This window comes from Moschus berezovskii, chromosome 20 (genome assembly GCF_049115385.1).
Source record: "Moschus berezovskii isolate FMDL1 chromosome 20, NW_MosBer_1.0, whole genome shotgun sequence".
Taxonomy (NCBI): domain Eukaryota; kingdom Metazoa; phylum Chordata; class Mammalia; order Artiodactyla; family Moschidae; genus Moschus; species Moschus berezovskii.
The window spans coordinates 45081990-45104505 of record NC_142479.1 but is presented as its reverse complement, the minus strand read 5'-3'; the positions used below and the strand labels follow the sequence as shown (position 1 = coordinate 45104505).

The window sequence follows — 22516 nt, the reverse complement described above, 5'->3', positions numbered from 1 at the left end:
TTAAAAAAGTTATGCATGAGTAGAACTGTTCGATAACATTCCACCTCTGCACCTTTATGCACTGGACACCATGAAGGGCTTTTTCAATGGCAAATGTCAAGATACTCTATGTCAGCACTTCCTTCTAATAGTGCTCTGAAAGGAGAAAATGAGATCAGCTTGGCCACTGTGTTGTTTTTAAACCCTAGTAGGTTGTTGGTGAAGGAAATGGCAACCCACTCCAGTACTCTTGCCTGGAGAATCCCATGGACGGAGGAGCCTGGTAGGCTACAGTCCACAGGGTCGCAAAGAATCGGACACAACTGAGCGACTTCACTTTTCAGGTTGTTGATGCTTCTTTCCTAAATGCTCACAAACTATTTGAAAAGCATTTTAGAATTCAGGTACAAATTCACATCTAGTTTGCTATTTCTAGAATCCACCTTATTTTTCTTTAAAAAAATCTAGACAATTTTTCCCGTCTCCATCCTCCAGCATTCTCCCTAGTTTCTCAAAATTCACTTCCTGGATTTCAGTCACATTGGTAAATTGTGTCAGTGTCGTGAGATGTCATTTGTTTAGGCCACACTCAGACTCATAAAAGGAACCCTCTGGGTGTCTCCTCACCTGTCTTCAACACCAGCTTCTCTTTTTGTTCACTTGCTAAGGGCTTCCCTGGTGGTTCAGGGGTGAAGAATCCGCCTGCAATGTAGGAGATGCAGGTTCGATCCTGGGGTCATGAAGATCCCCTGGAGGAGGAAATAACAATCCACTCCAGTATTCTTGCCTGGAAAATCTCATGGACAGAGAAGCCTGGTGGGCTATAGTCCATGGGGTTGCAAAGAGTCAGACACGACTAGGCGACTATCACTTTCTTTTTCTTTCTTTTGGCCGGAATACTGGAGTGGGTAGCCTTTCCCTTCTCCAGGGGATCATCCCAACCCAGGGATCGAACCCAGGTCTCATATACTGCAGATGGGTTTTTTACCAGCTAAGCCACAAGGGAATCCCAAGAATATTAGAGTGGGTACCCTATCCCTTCTCCAGGGGATCTTCCTGACCCAGGAATCAAACCAGCGTCTCCTGCATTGCAGGCAGATTCTTTACCAACTGAGCTATCAGGGAAGACCCTTCTTAAATGTTAGTAACACTCAGTTTTGCTGTGATCAAAATTGATTGATCATCACAGCAAAACTGGGTGTTAGGAACATTTAGTTTCTTTCTATCATTGCCTCAAATGACAGACATATCTTCTTGTCTTTGGTCCAAAACTGAAAATTGCCTAAAACAAACAGATAAAAAATAAAAAGAGAACAAAGGCCAGTGTTATATTCTCTGTCATTTTCTCCAAACTCGGTCAGTATGTGCCATTCTTCTGTATGTCATATAGGAGCCTTCACTGTCTCTGGCAGCTCCTTAAGCACAGATGGAATGTAGGCCTCACACCAGGACACCCCACCAGGCAGTGGTAAGGACGCGTCTTCTACGATAAGAACGGGGCCCGGAGGGGCTGTAGGGCTTGCCCAAGGCCACAGCTCCAGTAAGAAAACAGTGGGGGATTCCATTCCATCTCTTAACTCCCAAGATTGGGCCCTCAAGCATGAAGTCAAGGCCCGATTGGATTGTAAAACTGCTTCTTTGGTGTATGTCAGCCCCACAGATTAAAACCCTAATTTATTTAGGCCTTTAGGAACAAGCTGCTTCCAGTCTGTAGCATTTCTGGGGGTAACGTGCCCCCATACAGGTGCTTTGGGGCTCTCTGCTCTGTCTGGCCTTCCTGGTGGACCAGAAGCTAATCCACTCTTGCCTCTTCTCCAGGCTTGCGCTGTTGGCACTGATCTCCTTCTGGGCCTGATTCCTGTCTTCACCCTAACCTTTTACAAGACCAGCCTGGCAATAACTTCCACTTCCTTTCTCTGGCAGTAGCTAGTCTCCAAATGTGGATGCTAGAAATGCTCATGCCATTGATGCCTTTTGATGGTGTTACAGTTGCTAAGTCATGTCTGACTCTTTGTGACTGCATGGACTGGAACCCGCCAGGCTCCTCTGTCCATGGGATTCTCCAGGCAAGAACACTGGAGTGGGTTGCCATTCCCTTCTCCAGAGGGTCTTCTTTCATTGGCAGGGGGATCCTTTACTGTCTGAGCCAGTGGGGAAGCCCTGCTTTGCATGTAATACCTCATTTAATCCTCATGGGAAGTCTCTCAGTCGTGTCCAACCCTTTGTGACCCCGTGGACTGTAGCCCACCAGGCTCCTCCATCCATGAGATTCTCCAGGCAAGAATACTGGAGTGGGTTGCCATTTCCTTCTCCAGGGGATCTTCCTGACCCAGGGATCAAACCCAGGTCTCCTGCATTGTAGGCAGACTCTTTAACCTCTGAGCCTGCAGGCAGACTCTTTAACCTCTGAGCCCATTTAATCCTCATACTGACATTTAAATGACACTAGCACAGAATGATCTCTGTTGGTTTCCAAGGCAAACCATTCAGTATCACGGTAATCCAAGTCTATGCCCCGACCAGTAATGCTAAAGAAGCTGAAGTTGAATGGTTCTGTGAAGACCTACAAGACCTTCTAGAACTAACACCCCCAAAAGATGTCCTTTTCACTATAAGTGTTAGTCACTCAGTTGTGCCCAACTCTTTGGGACCCCATGGACTGCAGCCTGCCAGGCTCCTGTGTCCATGAGATTTGCCAGGCAAGGATACTGGAGTGGGTTGCCATTTCCTTCTCCAGGGGATCTTCCCGACCCAGGGATCAAACCATTTTCACTATAGGGGACTGCAATGCAACAGTAGTAAGGCAAGAGATACCTGGCAAATTTGGCCTTGGAGTATGGAATGAAGCAGGGCAAAGGCTAATAGAGTTTTGCCAAGAGAATGCACTGGTCATAGCAAACACCCTCTTCCAACAACACAAGAGAAGACTCTACACATGAATGTCACCAGATGGTCAGCACCAAAATCAGATTGATTATATTCTTTGCAGCCAAAGATGGAGAAACTCTATACAGTCAGCAAAAACAAGACCAGGAGCTGACTGTGGCTCAGATCATGAACTCTTTATTGCCAAATTCAGACTTAAATTGAAGAAAGTGGGGAAAACTACTAGACCATTCAGGTATGACCTAAATCAAATTCCTTATGAGTACTGTGGAAGTGAGAAATAGATTTAAGGGACTAGATCTGATAGACAGAGTGCCTGATGAACTATGGATGGAGGTTTGTGACATTGTACAGGAGACAGGAATCAAGACCATCCCCAAGAAAAAGGAATGCAAAAAAGCAAAATGGCTGTCTGAGGAGGCCTTACAAATAGCAGTGAAAAGAAGAGAAATGAAAAGCAAAGGAGAAAAGGAAAGGTATACCCATTTGAATGCAGAGTTCCAAAGAATAGCAAGGAGAGATAAGAAAGCCTTCCTCAGCAATCAATGCAAAGAAATAGAGGAAAAGAATAGAATGGGAAAGACTAGAGATCTCTTCAAGAAAATTAGAGATACCAAGGGAAAATTTAATGAAAAGATGGGCTCAATAAAGGGTGGAAATAGTATGGAGCTAACAGAAGCAGACGAGAAGGCAATGGCAAGCCACTCCAGTACTATTGCCTAGAAAATCCCATGGATGGAGGAGCCTGGTAGGCTGCAGTCCGTGGGGTCGCTAAGGGTCGGACACGACTGAGCGACTTCACTTTCACTTTTCACTTTCCACTTCCACACATTGGAGAAGGAAATGGCAACCCACTCCAGTGTTCTTGCCTGGAGAATCCCAGGGACGGGGGAGCCTGGTGGGCTTCCGTCTATGGGGTCACACAGAGTCGGACACGACTGAAGTGACTTAGCAGCAGCAGCAGCAACAGAAGCAGAAGATATTAAGAAGAGGTGGTAAGAATACACAGAAGAACTGTACAAAAAAGATCTTCATGACCCAGATAATCACGATGGTGTGATCACTCACACTCACCTAGAGCCACACATCCTGGAATGTGAAGTCAAGTGGGCCTTAGGAAGCATCACTATGAACAAAGCTAGTGGAGGTGATGGAATTCCAGTTGAGCTATTTCAAATCCTAAAAGATGATGCTGTGAAAGTGCTGCACTCGATAAGTCAGCAAATTTAGAAAACTCAGCAGTGGCCACAGGACTGGAAAAGGTCAGTTTTCATTCCAATCCCAAAGAAAGGCAATGCCAAAGAATGCTCAAACTACCACACAATTGCACTCATCTCACACGCTAGCAAAGTAATGCTCACGATTCTCCAAGCCAGGCTTTAGCAATACGTGAACCGTGAACTTCCAGATGTTCAAGCTGGTTTTAGAAAAGGCAGAGGAACCAGAGATCCAATTGCCAACATCCGCTGGATCATGGAAAAAGCAAGAGAGTTCCAGAAAATGACTGTGTGGATCACAATAAACTGGGAAATTCTGAAAGAGATGGAAATACCAGACCACTTGACCTGACTCTTGAGAAACCTGTACTCAGGTCAGGAAGCAACAGTTAGAACTGGACATGGAACAACAGACTGGTTCCAAATAGGAAAAAGAGTATGTCAAGGCTGTATATTGTCACCCTGCTTATTTAACTTACATGCAGAGTACATCATGAGAAACACTGGGCTGGATGAAACACAAGCTAGAATCAAGATTGCTGAGAGAAATATCAATAACCTCAGATATGCAGATGACACCACCCTTATGGCAGGAAGTGAAGAACTCAAAAGCCTCTTGATGAAAGTGAAAGAGGAGAGTGAAAAAATTGGCTTAAAACTCAACATTCAGAAAACTAAGATCATGGCATCTGGTCCCATCACTTCATGGCAAATAGATGTGGAAACAGTGGCTGATTTTATTTTATTGGGCTCCAAAATCACTGCAGATGGTGACTGCAGCCATGAAATTAAAAGACACTTGCTCCTTGGAAGGAAAGTTATGACCAACCTAGACAGCATATTAAAAAGCAGAGACATTACTTTATCAACAAAGGTCCTTCTAGTCAAGGCTATGGTTTTTCCAGTAGTCATGTTTGGATGTGAGAGTTGGATTACAAAGAAAGCTGAGTGCCAAAGAATTGATGCTTTTGAACTGTGGTGCTGGAGAAGACTCTTGAGAGTCCCTTGGACTGCAAGGAGATCCAGCCAGTCCATCCTAAAGGAGATCAGTCCTGGGTGTTCATTGGAAGGACTGATGTTGAAGCTGAAACTCCAATATTTTGGCCACCTGAGGTGAAGAGCTCATTTGAAAAGACCCAGATGCTGGGAAAGATTGAGGGCAGGAGGAGAAGGGGTCGACAGAGGATGAGATGGCTGGATGGCATCACCGACTCAATGGACATAGGTTTGGGTAGACTCTGGGAGTTGGTGATGGACAGGGAGGCCTGGCGTGCTGCGGTTCATTGGGTTACAAAGAGTCAGACACGACTGAGCGACTGAACTGAACAGTTGTCTCTCTTTTACAGATGAGGAGACTGAAGTATAAAGGGTTAAGCAATCCACCTGTGTTCACAGACCTCGTGAGCAGCTGGTCTGGGGTCCAAACCCAGGGTTCTGACCCCAGACTCCTCGCTCTTCTCTGCTCAGCTGCAGTGTCTCCAGACACCAGGGTTGGCATGTGATTGAGGCTTGAAGAGACCCCAAATATATGCTCAGGCCCAATGACATTTTTTTCACTAAGGAATTTTACCCGCGGAGATTTCCAGGTGGGATTCTTTTTATTATTATTATTTACTTTATTATTTGTATTTACTCGGCTGAGGTTGGGTCTTTGTTGCAGGGCTTGGGATCTCCCTTGTGTTATCAGGGATCTGTCATCGTAGTGCACAGACTCTAGTTTTGGCCCATGGGCTTTGTTGTTCCTCAGCATGTGGGATTGTAGTTCCTGGACAGGGATTGAATCCACACCCTCTATATTGGACGGGCAGCATCTTAACCACTAGACAGCCAGGGAAGTCCCTTGGTTAGCATTCTGAAACACTTACGTAACTTGAAAAGTGAAGTGAAACTGAAGCGAAAGTGTTAGACACTCGGTCATGTCCGACTGTCGCCTACCAGGCAAATGTATATTAAGCATTTGTGTTTTCACTTTGATGTGAAGAAGAGAGCTATAAACATATGCAAGATCATTCTAGCTGAACAGCCATCCACAGAAGCCTCCATCTAATTTCATTTTCATAAATACTTAAAATTTATTCACAACATCGGAAGCCTCAACACCAGGCTCCACCATATATTTTTCTCTTTAAAAGGGGTCCATCGACTATCTAGATTTGACCACCTCTCTTCCTGTTGTTCTAGAAATAAGATGACCAGCTCTTTCAGAATATACAGCAACTGCCTCCCTCTGAGCAGCTCTAGGTTTAGGAGATTTACGGTAAAGGCATGTTTCCTAGGAGGTCAGTACTGAAAGCCAGACTCAACCGGCAGTTTCTGGGAGAGAGAAGCTCTCCACCCTGTTGCAGCAGTGTACCTTTTCTTCGGGAGATGTTCGTGTTGGAAAAGGCTCAACTGGGATACTCATCAGCGTCTCCTGTTCGTCTGGGTTTTGGCAGCGGGCAAGGATAAAATGAGCCGGTCCTCTTGGGGCCATGGAAAACCCGGAGTCCAGGCTCAAGAATGCCCCGTACTTTCGTTGTGAGAAGGGGAATGATACTATCCCTGTGTGCCAGAAGTGTGAGACGTGCGTCCTGGCCTGGAAGATCTTCTGCACACGAGAGTGGTTCTGGAGGGTGGGTGCTGGGTTCCAGAGGAGATTCCTGGTGAGTGTCCTGCAGCAACTGGACAGCCTGTACTTGTTACACTACTTCCTAACCCTCCTGCAGACCACGCAGGGCAAGGATCTGGTCTACCACAGGACCCGGGTCGACCTGAGCAGGAAGGAGGGCAAGATGATCCAGTCCTCCTGGAATCAAAGGATGAACGAGATGGTGGAGCAGAAGATGCGGGAGGCTCTGCTTTGGCTCCAGAACAGCAGCCAGCGGACGAAGGCCAACTACACACTCCTGCTGCTGCAGATGTGTGACCCCGGCTTGCTGCTCACAGCCACTGACGTCATCAGAGTCCTGTTTCTGAGAGAGTGGGGTAACACCTCAGGTAAGTGAGACCACAGGTAGAGAGACCTGGGGTCCCTGGAGACCAGGAGCCTGTGAAGGGACGGGAGATGTGGACGAACTCAGGTTGATGGCGCATTTCCAAATGGCAGGTGGTGTTGGGCTAGTTGCTCAGTCATGTCCAACTCTTGGCAACCTCATAGACTGTATCCTACCAGGATCCTCTGTCCATGGGACTCTCCAGGCAAGGATTCTAAAGTGGGCTGCCATTTCCTTTTCCACGGGAACTTGCCAGGATAGAATTCAGGTCTCACCTGCGTTGCAGGCAGATTCTTCACTGGCTGAGCCACCATCCTGGTGCCTGGTCCTGTTGACCGAAGGAGAAGCTGCTGAAATGTGATTTCCTTCTAAAAAATGATGAAATGACACATGCAGAAGGAACTTTCAGCTGTCACTTCTTTGTCCCTGAAGCCCAGAAATGGCTGGTCCCGCTGTCTCTGCTCATTAGTGCCGGGCCGGTTCCCTCCTTAGTGCATTCAGGGTTGAAGTGGGTTTGGGAGGCGGTTAAGGTTACTACTGAGTCATTTTGCCCTTCAGTTTGCACTGCACGGAAACCAGGCCAAGAAGTCCAAACCTAGGACTTTTCTCCATTCAGTGAAAGTGTTAGTCACTCAGTCGTGTCCTACTCTTTGCTACCCCATGGACTATAGCCCACCAGGCTCCTCTGTCCATGGGATGCTCCAGGCAAGAATACTGAAGTGGATTGCCATTCCCTTATCCAGGGGATCTTCTTGACTGAGGGATTGAACCTGGGTCTCCTGCATTGCAGGCAGATTCTTTACTGCCTGAGCCACCAGGGAAGCCCGATCTCCATTCATTCCACTGTATTCCTTGGTTGGACATGAAATCGAACCTGGATGTGGAGTTTATCCAAAGCTGGATGTTGTTGTTTAGTGTCTAAGTTGTGTCTGACTCTTTGCGACCCCATGGACTGCAGTGCGCCAGGCTCCTCTGTCCTCCACTATCTCCCGGAGTTGGCTCAAATTCATGTCCCTTGAACTGATGGTGCTATCTAACCATTGCATCCTCTGCCACTCCCTACCCCCTTGCCTTCAGTCTTTCCCAGCATCAGGGTCTTTTCTAGTGGGTCTGATCTTCACATCAGGTGGCCAAAATACTGGAGTTTCAGCTTCAAGGAGCATCAGTCCTTCCAATGCATATTCAGGGTTGACTTCCTCTAGGATTGACTGGTTTGATCTCCTGGCTGTCCAAGGAACTTCTCAAAAGTCTTCTGAAGGCATGAAAGGACTGAATAAGGCTGGGATAGGAGTTCTCCATTATTGTTGTATCAGAATCACTTGGAAGACTTATTAACCCCCAGGTGGCTGTGGTCCTCCCCCAGATCTCCTGACCCAACAGGTGTGATGTGGGTTATGAGTCTGCATTGCAAACATGTTGCTAAAGATGCTGATATTGGTCCATGCACCTCATTTTGGGAGCCAGTGGTCCAGTCTGTTGGTGAGAAGGTATGTTGGCCAGCTGGACTAGAGCAGCAAAAACAGTCAGAAAGGAGGCAAGGGACTGGGGTTGCAGGGGGGTGTCTAGAAAGGGAAGCAGAGGTTTAGCGGCATGGGAGAAGGTTGGAAGGGGGCAAGAGATGGAGAGATTCAGAGGTCGAGCTCATGAGAGTGGGGGATTCCTGCTGTCCACAAGACCTGGAGTGTGGTCCTCTTTGCAGATTCATAGAATTTCAAGAAACTTTACAGCTCCCTAGGGGACTATTAGGGGCTTCCCAGGTGTCTCAGTGGGTAAAAATTCCTGAGTTGGGAAGATCCCCTGCAGAAGGAAATAGCAACCTATTCCAGTATTCTTGCCTGGAGAATCCCATGAACAGATGTGGGCTATAGTCCCTGGGGTCACAAAGAGTCGGACGCGGCTGAAGAGGCTGAGCACGCAAGCAGAGGGCTATTAGAACCTGATAAAGGCACTTGCTTTCTTTGGTGTGTCCAGGAAGTAAAAGAATAATCATATGGAATGAAGAAGTGGTGGAGAAAATCAGAGAATCCCGTCAGTTAGGTTAGAGATTGACTAGTCCAGCACCTTTATTTTGTAGGTAATGATGTTGAAGTTCAGCGAATCTGAGTGACTTGGTTGTGGTCATCCGGTTGGGGGGTGAAAACCAGGCCTCCCATCCTAAGCGTCTCCCATGGGCAAGGCTGCCCTCCAGACAGGGAAGCAGGCTCTGTCCACACACGTGCCCTATTCTGAGGTCCTCCCTCACCATAGGAATCAGCTCCTTGTATTTACAAGTCTCCCTTTCCTAGGGGAGCATCTCTCTTAAAAATGAAATTTTCTAATTTGACTCAAGGGCATTTAGTCATATCACTGAAGAAAATTTAGTAAGTGCTTCAAAAAAGAAATCCCTCTTTCAACTCCTGCCTCTTTTTCTCTCTCTTTTCCTCCTTCCCGCTCTGTCAGTCTCTATCTTCGCGTATATAGAGAACTGATGAGGTTTGCAGTGCAGGCAGGTTGGCAAAGGCTAACAGAGGCTTTCTGTGACTTTTGTGTAGAAACTCAGAGGCCCCTAAATAAAAACAGACATGACTGGCCTGGTCTGTTTTGTGTAGATTTAAAAGAAACCGGTAGACCTAAAGCCACTTTTCTTCAGCACTTCCTCTCCATGCACCTGCTTCAGGGGCCACTCGTCTTGGTCTTTTGTTTTTCAGGGACTGATCCAGACTTTACCAACATGTTTTTCATCCATAAGGAAGGCCACACACACTCGTGTGACACCTCACAAGTCTGTTGGGCAGCCAGACCCAGGCATACAACCTTCCCGTTGTCCAAAGCTACAGGAAAAGCACGCTTGCATGACCTTGTGTGGCGGGGAGCAGCCACTGCTGGTAAGTCCACTGGTGGCAGGAAAGCCCAAGGGGAGGGGTCCCCGTGGACCTGGAGGTGCTGGCAGGTGATGGCATCTGAGGAGGACAGATGTGGGCAACTCACACTCATTTGTTGTCTACAAAGTGGGCTGGGCACAATGGTGTTTATTCCCTCATTTAATCCCATGTCTGTTAAGTGGGCTTCTCCAATGGCTCAGCTGGTAAAGAATCCGAATGCAATGCAGGAGACACAGGTGACGCAGGTTTGTTCCCTGAGCTGGGAAGATCCCCTGGAGGAGGAAAATGGCAACCCACTCCAGTCTTCTTGCCAGGAGAATCCCATGGACAGAGGAGCCCTGGTGGGCTAATCCATGGGGTCACAGAATCGGGCATGAGTGAGTGACTGAGTGTGCATATGCTCCCTGGTGATGTGAGCAACAAGTGTGAAAATCAGTCAGTGTGATCCTACGTCTTGCTCTGCACCAGGTTGTATCCCTTGGTCTAGCCCCCTGACCTCTGGTACAGGGAGGGGGAGGGTCACCTCCAGAATCCAACCCACCAGGAGCTATTTTTGCAGCACTGGATTCAGTCTTTTTATTTGTTTGGCTCTGCGAGGTCTTAGTTGTGGCATGTGGGATCTTTAGTTGTGGCATGAAGGACCTCGTCCCCTGACAAGGGATTGAACCCAGGTTCCTGGACTGGGAGTGCAATCTTTAACCACTGGGCCACCAGGGCTGTCCTTGGATTCAGTCTTGAGGTGGAAACAAGAGCAGTGGGGAATTGGGCTCTGACCTTAAGGCTGTCCTCAGTTGGTTTTTGAATCAAGACACATACATGGAATAAATATAGAAAACACAAAGCATAGGTTCTAAAACACTTTTTATACGGAAAATTTGAAGTTTCAAAAAATAGGTTTGTTTTTGTTGTTCAGTTACTAAGTCGTGTCTGATTCTTTGTGTCCTCACAGACTGCAGCACGCCAGGCTCCTCTCTCCTCCCCTGTCTCCTGGAGCTTGCTCAAACTCCTGTCCATTGAGTCGATGATGCCATCCAACCATCTCTTCCTCTGTTGCCCTCTTCTGCTCCTGCCGTCCATCTTTCCTGGCATCAGGGTCTGTTCCAAGGAGGTAGAACAGTGTAATCATCACCTGTGTAACTGTCTTCCAGGCTCAATAATCGTCACCATCTTGTCCATCTCATTTCATCCAACCCTCTCCTTTGAAACTGTCTGAGGCCTTTTCTTGTTGGGATCCTTTAAAGGGAACTCTGGACACCATGCCTTTTCACCAGCAGGGCAGTTTTCATTCTGCACATATCACCTTGAGCAGGGAACGCTGAAAACTGCTTGTGTGCTTGGGTAGGGGAAATTGTATTTTCACTTTGGCAGAAGAAATGACCAAAGCTCAGTGGCCTCAGGGTAGACTGTAATGAGCTCTGTTTTGGTGGGGGAGCTTTTGGCAAGGACTTGCTCTGGGCCTGCCAAGTCGTGTCTGACTTTTTTGCAACCCCGCATAGAATCGGACACTACTGAGTGACTAAGCACACACACATATGAGCTGTAGCCCACCAAACTCCTATGTCCATTGAATTTCCCAGGCAAGAATACCAGAGTGGGTTGACATTTTCTTCTCCAGGGAATCTTCCTGGCCAAGGGACTGAACTTGGATCTTCTGCATTGCAGGCAGATTGTTTGCTGGCTGAGCCACCAGGGAAGCCCAAAAGTGCTCGGAGAAAGCACATGTCCCTGGGTGGGCTTGGACTCATCCCAAAGATGCCCCAGCTGTGCCCCCTTCCCCGGTTTCCCTCTAGAAGTACAGTGGAAGAGTTCGCTCCAGTGTATTTCCGAGATGAACAGGCTAGTTTCTGAAAGAGCCAGTGTGTCCAAATCAGGCTTGGCCCCGGCCACTGATGTGCTGCTGGAACTGGACACCGTCAGAGAACTGTCTTCCGGGGTCAGCAGGTACTGCGACTTCATCCGCCAGCTGCCCATCCACCTCTCCAAGTATATTCTAAGTATGTGGGGCCTGTTGGGTTTCTCAAGCACCCCTTCTCCCTCATCGTGGCTCAGGTGGGAGGTTCCCAGGCTCACCTCTTGTTTTTCCAGGTTTGCTGGATAGGAGCACCTTGAACAGGTGTAGCTTTGTGAGCCAGCACTGGGCAGCGCTGGCACAGCAGGTCAAGACTGACCTATCCATGCACTCCTTCATCCAGCATCAGATCACCTTCCTGCAGGTACGGCCTGTCTGGGAGGGACAGGTCAGACCAGCCTCCTTTCTGGTGGTACCCGAGCTGGCCTCCAGCTCCACGTGGACTGCTTCCTCACTGCCTTCATGTCCAGACTCCTGATTATCACTGACTCTCTAGTGGGGAGTACCCCGTCTAGAAGCCCTGTAGGCTGAGAGAGACAGAGCCTTCCCCATGCCCTACAGAGCTGGGAACTTTCCCCAGGGAGCCTTACCAGAGCTTGTGCCATAGAAAGCCTCATCATACACAGATGTTTACAAGGCCACAAAGTGTATTTTTAGGTTATGATGCACTATTCTCTGGATAGTAACCACCTCTGGTGTTTACAGTTCTGTCTCTTGCCTGAAGCCTGACCCTAAATCGGGGTTCCTGGTAGTTTGGTTTTTTCCCAGCAGAGGGAGGGGACGGGAGACAGATGAGGAGGCCCTGAGGCAGGCCACATGCTGGAGGCTGGGGACCACCCACCGTTCTTTTTTTTTTTAATTAATTTATTTATTTTAATTGGAGGCTAATTACTTCATACTATTGTAGTGGTTTTTCCCGTACATTGACATGAATCAGCCATACCACCCACCGTTCTTGCTGGTCCTCCCTGGACGTTTGATGTCATTACCCTCCTCAAGCCAGTCTGCCCACACCACTGGCCCAACTTTCCAGGCCCAGGCCTTCCTGGGCCAGTGCTTGTCCATCTTTCAGATCCTGCCAAGCACTAGTTTTTAGTTTTCTCTTGTAGTGTAAGGACAAAGAATAACTGTTTTCTGTTATTTCCCCCAGGGGTCCTACACCAGGGGAATAGACCCTAATTATGCCAACAGGGTTATTATCCCAATTCCGAAAATGATGGATGATGGGAAGCGCCTACGTGTGAAAAATCAGAAGTGGAAACTGAGAACGAAGGTGGGTTCTGATGGCATCTGGGGTAAGTGACTGTAGGGCGTCCTTTCTTACCAGCCACAGAAGGCCGAAGTCCAGGCTCGGACCTCACATAAGGATGTCAGACATCAGAGGGTACAGGATAGAGTATATTATGGGTGTGGGGTATGGGAGGTGACGTACCCTAAGAAAGAGGCCAGAGTCCTGTGCTGTGTGTCCATAAGCGAGTGATTTCCTCTCCTTAAGCCTTATCTTCCTCATCTGTTAAGTGAGGGCTCATTTCGGTGTCTTCTTGGAGTTCTTCCTGACTGTGGCTCCCACATCAGGTCCTATGTCCATGACACCAAGCATCTAGTGGGCAGATTAGAGCCGGCAGCAATGTCAGCATCACTGGGTGTCCCAACCACTGGTCTGTCGCTGCATTTCATGGCCGCATCTGTCCCTGCATTTCATGGTCCCAGCATGTGCCCGTGGGGTCAGGGCCTCTCTGAGGCTACCCTCTCTGAGGCTCAGCTGTCTCATCTGTGAAATGATGAGAATGCTTGGTGGGGCAGGTGACGTGCTGTGTGACGCAGCTGTGAGGAGATGAGGGTTGCTGATGTATGAAGACCTCGACACACAAGGCACAGAGCGTGTAGCAGTGATTTCACTTGTGCCTCGAGTTCCCACAAGTATGCTCTGTACTGTCACATGTACACAGCATGAACATGAATCCCCGGGTCCCATGAAATGGTCAGTCAAAGGGCACCAGTGACTTTATTTTGCACCCATCTTGGTCCTGAGCTCAGTTTAAAAAAGTTGTGTTATCAGCGGCACCGGACGTTCACAGAATCAGAGGTGGAAGAGGAATCAGGACCCTCGACTCGGTATTTCCGCCCTCAGGGGCTCCTTTTCTCACTGGTTGGCCCCCTCCCCATCACCACGTAGCGGTTGCCACGGCCTGAAGAGGAAGAGGCGTGGACCCCTGCACCCTTGCCAGGGGGGAATCCCAAGGTACATGTCTGGGACCCTGGGTCAGGTCGCTGCTGTCCTTTGACTGCGGGTGTTCCCTTGTTAGAATGACTACAACCTGTGGACTGCATACCAGAACCAGGAGACTCAGCAGGTGCAGATGGAGGAGAGGAATGTCTTCTGTGGCTCTTACAACATCCGCATCCTCTCCGACACGTAGGTACTAGGCTCAGTATCAAGGGCCCAGGGTCCCTGGACTACCCATGCAAGCATCTGAGGATTCCCATGACCCTCGCTCACTGGAAAAGCAATCCTTCTTCACCTGAAACTCCAGTCCCAAACCCATCTGGAGACTTGGTGCTTGATTTTTGCATCATTCTCAGTAGAGGTGGTGGCTAAGTGGTAAAAGAACCTGCCTGTTGATGCAGGGGACATGGTTTCGATCCCTGGGTGGAAAAGACCCCCTGGGGGAGGAACTGGCAACCCACTTCAGCATCCATGCCTGGAAATCCCATGGACAGAGGAGCTTGGCGGGCTACAGTCCATGGGGTTGCAAACGAGTTGGACATGACTTAGAAACTAAACAACAACAAACAGTAGCGGGTGGAGGACACTCTGCCCTTACAAATTGTGGGTACACTGACCAGCAACCTTTTGCACAATTCACATGCATGAAATCTTTTAAAACTATCTTTACTGTTTAATTCTTATTTTAGAAGTAATATATCCTCATTGGAAAAAATATCCACTAAATGCCAGAAAGTGTATAGAGAAAAAGAAATCTCTTCTATAATCTCATCATGTAGAGATAACTACTATTAATATTGATGTCTATTGTAGAATTTTTTCTTCAGTTCGGTTCAGTTCAGTCGCTCAGTCATGTCTGACTCTTTGCGACCCCATGAATCACAGCACGCCAGGCCTCCCTGTCCATCACCAACTCCCAGAGTTCACTCAAACTCATGTCGGTGATGCCATCCAGCCACCTCATTCTCTGTCATCCCCTTCTCCTCCCACCCCCAATCCTTCCCAGCATCAGAGTCTTTTCCAGTGAGTCAACTCGTCGCATGAGGTGGCCAAGGTATTGCAGTTTCAGCTTTAGCATCAGTCCCTCCAATGAACACCCAGGATTGAGCTCCTCTAGAATGGACTGGTTGGATCTCCTTGCAGTCCAAGGGACTCTCAAGAGTCTTCTCCAGCACCACAGTTCAAAAGAATCAATTCTTCGGTGATCAGCTTTCTTCACAGTCCAACTCACATCCATACAGGAAATACATATTTTAAATAGAAATGGGGCTACGCTCTACATTTTTCAGTAACCCACTGAAAGTACTGTGTCTTTTATGTTAAATATGAAAATGGTATTTATGGTAACTAGATAGTGTGACATCATTTGAATATGCCAGAATAAGATCCTTTCATAATGTCAACTTCCTGACATATTTTAGATCTAGGACTTCACTCTTTATTCAAAAAGTTTTGTGAAGGACATCTTTTATTCTATTTTTGGCTGTGAACCTTACTAACAAACTGCATCTTGACCAGTCAAATAAGGGGAGGACAGAACAGATGGGAAAAGGCAGAGCTGAATGTTTATGAGTAGTATGGTGATACATGCTCTTTAGCAGAGAGAACGACAGGTTGAACTCTAGATACGACAAATGGAATGAGGGCAAAAATGTCAGGAATTGCTTCTCATATTTAGACTGACTATCCATCCCTGTTTATCCAAACAACCCTGCTTTACTCTGTGATCCTTGAGTAATTAATAATAGTGTCCCTTTTCATGATAAAAATATCTCAGTTTGGACAATAAATTTTTTGGTCATCCTGCTCATGTTTTATTTATTTGCTAATAATCTTGGGACTGGAAAATTAATTCAACTCACCCTATTTTGTTGGTTTTCATACTGATTGAGGGCAGGGTCCATCCATCTCTTACTCATCTTTGTATTTCCCATGAGCACCTATTAGCAGAAGACTTGGCCCCTAATGTAGTAGCTCACTGGATATTGGTTAGGGGGAACAACAATGACAGCAGTGGGATATGCAGTGGGTACAAGGCTTCCCAACTGTGTTCCTCTGAGGTTTCCTGTGAAAAAAGGTTTCCATGGTCAAATAAAGCAGAAAATGCTGCATGCTCTGTTCTCTGTCCTGGGGATTTATTATACATTAGAAGGAATTGTTAAAATAATTGTGCCTTTTGTGTTTAGGTTTTTAAATCTACTTGAAATGCACTTTTGTTACAGTGCGAGGTAGGGATCCATCAGGGCTTATTAACACTAGGCCTTGCCTTCTGCTACATTGTTGCTGGATGGATTTTCCATCATGGCATTGCTATAGGTGAAAGGCACTGTGCTAAGTAGTTCCATGGTTCTCTTCTCTCATGGTGCCTCTTTTTCCTGGCAACTCAGGTGGGACCGAAACAGAATCATCCACTATTCTGGGGGAGATTTGTTAGCCGTGTCATCCAATCGAAAGATCCAGCTTCTGGACATCATACGTGTAAAGGAGATACCCATCAGGTTTCGAGGCCATGCTGGGAGTGTCCGGGCCCTCTTCTTGTGTGAAGAGGAGAACTTTCTCCTGAGTGGGAGTTATGACCTGAGTATCAGGTAAGTTGTCCAAGAAAGTTGTGGTTCTCAACTTGCCCAGGTTTAAACACAGCTTGTGGAAGAAGCACGTGTGCTTTTACGTTTCTTTGTATTTATGCAAAAGTTATCCTAAATGATGCTGACTTCTAGAATAACCCACACTTTTTTTGGCAAGATAAAAACCAAAAATTTGTATATTGTTTAAACTTTGAGTGAGATAGATTTATAGCAATTATTAGATCTATTTTCTAGCTGAAGGCTATGAATCAGAAAGTATTTTCTTTAGTATTCTTAGATGAAAGCATAATTTATATTTCTTTTTACAGATTCCTTCAGGGGAAAGTAGTTTTTTTGTGGGTGTGAAACCTGGTATGGAAGCCAAATAGTGATAAAAGTGTATATATACAAATATTTTTAAACAATATAATAAATACTCGTGTGCTCGTTACTCAGGTCAAGAAGCAGGGCATTACCATTCCCCAAATCTCATTATGTGCCTTTCTCTTATTTTTTTCTTTCTTACTCCTGATCAGTATAAATTTTATACTTAAATTTCTTTATAGTTTTGCTACCTATTTATGTATCTCCACATATATTCACTACCTTTGTCCTTTCTTGAACTCAACATAAATGTAGTTGTATTTTAAAAATTCATGTGTACTTGATTCTTGCACTAATTTTGAGATTCATCTTTATGATATAGATAGCAGTAATTAACTTATTTTCACTGAGATATAGTATTTTATTGGATGAATACATCATCATAACTCATTTATTTACTCTTCTGTTGGTGGATATTTGCATTGTTGTTAGCTCTTTATTCTTTTAAAGATTACTGCCGTAGACATTCCTGTGTATGTTTCCTGGTACCCATGTGTACCAAAAATTTTTTTTGTTGAGGTATAATTGACATAAAAAGTTTAAAAAAATTTTTTATTGAGGTATAATTGACATACAATATGTTAGGTATATAATATAATGACTTGATATATATGTATATTGCAAAATGATTAGTGAATTTAGTTATATCCATCACTGCACATAGTGACATTATTTTTCTTTTGATGAGAACTTTCAAGATCTACTCTCAGCAACTTTCAAAAATGCAACACAGTGTTGTTGGCTTGCTTTTCTATTCTTGCATCAAAACCACCTTTTTAAAAAAGACAATTTTTATAGAGCAGTTTCATATTCACAGCAAAGACACAAAGTTTTCCAGTATACCCTCTGCACCCACATATGAATATATTCTCTTGTCCTCAAGATTCCCCATCAGAGTGGTACATGTGTTACAACTGATGACCCTGCTTTGACACATCATGATCTGTGCTTTCCTGATGGCTCAGTGGGTGAAGAATCCTCCTGCAGTGCAGGAAATACAGGAGATGTGAGTTCGATCCCTGGCTTGGAAAGATCCCCTGAAGGAGGAAATGACAACCCACTCCAGTATTCTTGCCTGGAGAATCCCTTGGTCAGAGGAGCCTGGTGGGCTACAGTCTGTGGGGTCTCAAAGAGTTGGACGCGACTGAGCATGCATGCAATTACCTGAAGTCTACAGTTTACCTTAGGGCTCACCCTTGGTGGTGTACATTGTATTCATTTGGACAAATGTATAATGACACGTATCCATCATTACAGTATCATACAAAGTATTTTCACTGCCCTAAAAATCCTCTGTCCTCTACCTATTCATGCTTTGCCCAATCCCTGACAACCATTAATCTTTTTTACTGGCTCTGTAGTTTTGCCTTTTCCAGAATGTCATATTGTTGAAATCATATATTGTGTAGCTTTTTCAGATCTTTTTTCACTTAGTCATATGCATTTAAGTCTCCTGAAACTCCAATACTTTGGCTACCTCATGCGAAGAGTTGACTCACTGGAAAAGACTCTGATGCTGGGAGGGATTGGGGGCAGGAGGAGAAGGGGACAACAGAGAATGAGATGGCTGGATGTCATCACCGACTCGATGGACATGAGTTTAAGTGAATTCTGGGAGTTGGTGATGGACAAGGAGGCCTGGCGTGCTGTGATTCATGGGGTCACAAAGAGTCGGACACGACTAAGCAACTGAACTGAACTGATGTCTTTTCATGTATGGATAGCTCATTTTTTACTTACATTGAATAATATTCCACTGTCCAGATGGACCACAGTTTATTTATAACATCTGGGTTGCTTCTACATTTCCTCTGTTATGAGTAAGTGGCTATAAACATCCATTTACAAGTTTTAAAAAATATTTGTTTATTTATTTGGCTACAATGGGTCTTAGTTGCAGCAGGCAGAATCTTCATTGCTGGATGTAGGATCTTTAGTTGCAGCATGTAGAATCTAGTTCCCTGACTACGGATTGAACCCAATCCCCCTATATTGGGAGCATGGAGTCTTAGCCACTGAACCACTAGGGAAGTCCCCATTCCTATTTTTCTAAAAGCGTTTATCAAATACGTTTTCTGCATAAATTACGAAAACAACCAGGGCATATGGTCAACCATGCTGCTAGGAAGTATAAATTCAAAACATGCTTTTTTTTCAGACCACTGGGACCTTGTTAAACTCAACTATGTATGCATAGCAGGCTCTGATGAACAGATAAAGGCCATGGGACCCTTAGGAATATTAGAAGGAAAAGTCTGACAATGCACCTCCCCCCCAAATCAAAAGAAACATTTACTTATTGTTTATTATGTGCCAAGTCTCCTAATAACTCTATGGGATAAGTACCATTATTATCCCCAATTTACAAATGAGGAAACTGAGATAGCAGGTGATTCAGTAACTTATTTGAGATCACACAGCCAGTGAGTGATGGATGTGGGAGTGGACCTCAGACAGCCTGACTCCAGAGGCCAGTCTCTTGACATTATACTTTGTCCTGCCACAAACTCAGTTTGAATGATGGTTGAGAGACCTCAGGCAGGTTTGTTTATTAAAAAGCAGTGTGATTCATACATGTTTCCCATATATCTCTTAGATATGCTTTGTGTGTGTGTGTGTGTGTGTGTGTGTGTGTTTAGTTGCTAGGTCATGTCTGACTCTTTGTGACCCCATGGACTGTAGCCCACCAGGTTCCTCTGTCCTTGGGATTCTCCAGGCAAGAATACTGGAGTGGGTTGCCATTTCCTCCTCCAGGAGATCTTCTCAACCCAGGGATGGAACCCAGGTCTCCTGCATGGCAGGTGGATTGTTTTCCACAGAGTCACCTGGGAAGTCCTAGATATGCTTTGCTGCTGCTGCTACTAAGTCGCTTCAGTCGTGTCCAACTCTGTGTGACCCCATAGACGGCAGCCCACCAGGCTCCCCTGTCCCTGGGATTCTTCAGGCAAGAATACTGGAGTGGGTTGCCATTTCCTGCTCCAATGCAGGAAAGTGAAAAGTGAAAGTGAAGTCACCCAGTTGTGTCTGACTTTTAGCGACCCCATGCTTTAGAAATGCACATAAAATAGTCTGAATCCAAGTGGCACGTGTCAATTGTTCTACTGTTCTTGTTTGAAGATAAGCTGTACCACTGAATCAATGATGTGGATTCTGAGCCTGGTGATTGTTCTAGGGACCCTTCCATCTGATGAAAAGTGAAAGTGTTAGTCACTCAGTTGTGTCTGACTCTTTGTAATCCCATGGACTGTAGCCTACCAGGCTCCTCTGTCCATGGAATTAAGCCATTCCCTTCTCCAGGGGATCTTCCTGACCCAGGGATCAAACCTGGGTCTCCCACATTGCAGGCAGATTCTTTACCATTTGAGCCACCAGGGAAGCCCAACTTGTGACAACCAAACATGTCTCCAGACATTGTCACATGTCCCCTGGGAGTGGATGTCACCCTTAGTTGACAATTTCTGCACTACTGTATTTAATTCTTCATAAACCTGTGAGATAATTGTTTTTATTGTCATTTCCATTGCATCAAGGAGGAAATGAAGTTTTCACCAAAGTTCAGTAGCTTTCTTAAAGTTACACCTAAGAGGTGCTGCAAGTGGGATTCAAATCCAAGCCTTGGACTCTGAGCTTAATCATGAAACTCTGATGCCTTCCAACTACCTATCAACCTAAAGGAACTCTATACTGTTGAATGCTTGGGTCCTCAGAAAGTCTCAAAAACATCTATTTTTTTGTGGTCTGATTCCTGCAGATACTGGGATCTGAAAAGTGGGGTTTGTATACGCATCTTCAATGGCCACCAGGGGACCATCACCTGCATGGATGTGTATAAGAACAAGCTCGCTTCTGGAGCAAAGGATTGCCAGGTAAAAGGTGAGAAAGAAATGCCTCAGACTCTCTAAGATGTTTCCCTAAGCCCATGGGTTCCCAGAAGATTTGTTTTGCTCATTTCGACAGGCAGTCGCTTCTCCCTTCATCCATCTGTCTATGGATCCATTGATCCATTCACTCGATGACTATTGGTTGAATGCTAGGAGCTGTGCTGAGAGTAAGGGAAGCAGCATATGCCATGGCCCTTTTGACGTGACTTTCTATTTCCGCAAGAGCCTCGTGGTCTCCTAATGGAGACAGATACATAAATATATCATGGAGGGAAGAGTAAATATGTGAATGACAACAGTTGCTGTTTACTGAGTACTGACTTTGGGACTGTGATGGGTGCTTTACATTATCTTATTTCAGACTCATAAGCGTTCTATGGGGTGGATGCAGACAAGGGATCCACGACTCAGAGAGAAAATCAACTAGCCCTGAGTCAAAACTGCTAAGTGGCTGGGTGGGGATTTGAACCCAGGGCTGTCTGGTTCTAAAATGTGTACTCCAGTGAGTTTGTGGAGGGCTCAGTCACCATAGAAATGAAGAGTTAAAGGGAAAGCACTGCAGGCAGAGTACTGTTTGAGTGTGGTCCTGAGGATGAGTAGTTCTACATCCAGAGGGAGCATATAGGGCATTTCAAGCAGAAGGAACAGCTCAGGCAAATCACAGAATATGAAAGAAAATGAAGAATTGAGGGACTTTTCCTCTGCTCAGTTGGTTGAGCTGTTGTGTGTGGTGTTGGTGATCAGGCAGGTATCTTTGTTTGGGGCCAGATTATAAAGGGCCTTCTGTGTTGAAAATTGAACTTTATTCTGTAAGATGTAGGAGGCTGTAAATGTGTTCTAAGCTGAGAAGTGATATGATGAAATGTGTATTTGAGAAAGACTGCTCTAGTGATATTGTGGAAGAAAGATTTGGAGAGATGGCAACTCTGTGGGGACAGGGGACAAGTTAAAATTCTACTCAGTCTAGAGAACCTGTGGATGTCTTCAGAATATCTGAGAATAGGCATGTGTGAAGTTATTGGATGGATCTGAGTTTACAGAAGATGGTACATACAGAGGGCGGGGGGCGGGGGTGAGATTTCCAGAATGAGAACTGGCAGGACTTCAGCACCAACAGGAGATGAAAAGCAAGAAAGAAGGGCGAAGGGTGGGGCCAGACTTTATGACTCAGGCCATTGGGTACACAGAAGTACCGTTGATGGAAATGGGACCTTGGAGGAAGAACAGGGTAGGGGAGGGATGGAGGAGAAGATGATGGCTTGTATTTTGGACACGTTGAGTGTGGCAGGCAGAAGAACAGCCAGCCAAAGATGGTCCCATCCTAATCCCGGAAACCAGTGACTGTGTCACCTTGCATGGCAAGGACTTTGAAGATGTACTGAAGTCAGGGACCTTAAAATGGGGAGATAACCCAGGGTTATTGGTGTGGGGCCATGGGTCATCACTTGGATCCGTAAAAACAGACATTTTCTTATGTGTGACCAAAAGGAGACGTGACTGTGGATGAATGGTCAGAGAGATGGAACGTTGCTGGCCTTGAAGATGGAGAAAGGGGATTGTGAGCCAAGGTGTGTGTGGGGGATTCTAGAAGGTGGAAAAGGCAAGGATGTGGATTCCTCCCCCCACCTCCTCGAGACTCCCTAAAGGAGCACAGCCCTGCTGACACCTTGAGTTTAGCCTTGTGAGGTTGTGCAGT

At 46.0% G+C, this 22516-nt stretch overlaps 1 protein-coding gene across 4 annotated transcripts in view; it reads left to right on the top strand.

Annotated features, from left to right (window-relative positions):
• The first annotated feature begins 137 nt into the window (after window positions 1-137).
• FBXW10B (F-box and WD repeat domain containing 10B) overlaps window positions 138-22516 on the top strand; it is a 36387-nt gene continuing 14008 nt past the window's right edge. For 3 of the 4 annotated variants that reach the window (XM_055407344.2, XM_055407343.2, XM_055407340.2), the window contains exons 1-10: window positions 138-3100; window positions 5429-5668; window positions 6264-7058; window positions 9742-9918; window positions 11706-11909; window positions 12001-12128; window positions 12915-13037; window positions 14071-14180; window positions 16379-16579; window positions 20691-20812. In XM_055407344.2, the coding sequence (XP_055263319.2) occupies window positions 6554-7058; window positions 9742-9918; window positions 11706-11909; window positions 12001-12128; window positions 12915-13037; window positions 14071-14180; window positions 16379-16579; window positions 20691-20812 (1570 nt within the window). In that variant the 5' untranslated portion in view covers window positions 138-3100; window positions 5429-5668; window positions 6264-6553. The remainder of the gene's footprint in view (window positions 3101-5428; window positions 5669-6263; window positions 7059-9741; window positions 9919-11705; window positions 11910-12000; window positions 12129-12914; window positions 13038-14070; window positions 14181-16378; window positions 16580-20690; window positions 20813-22516) is intronic. The other variant, XM_055407342.2, reaches the window with a different exon arrangement.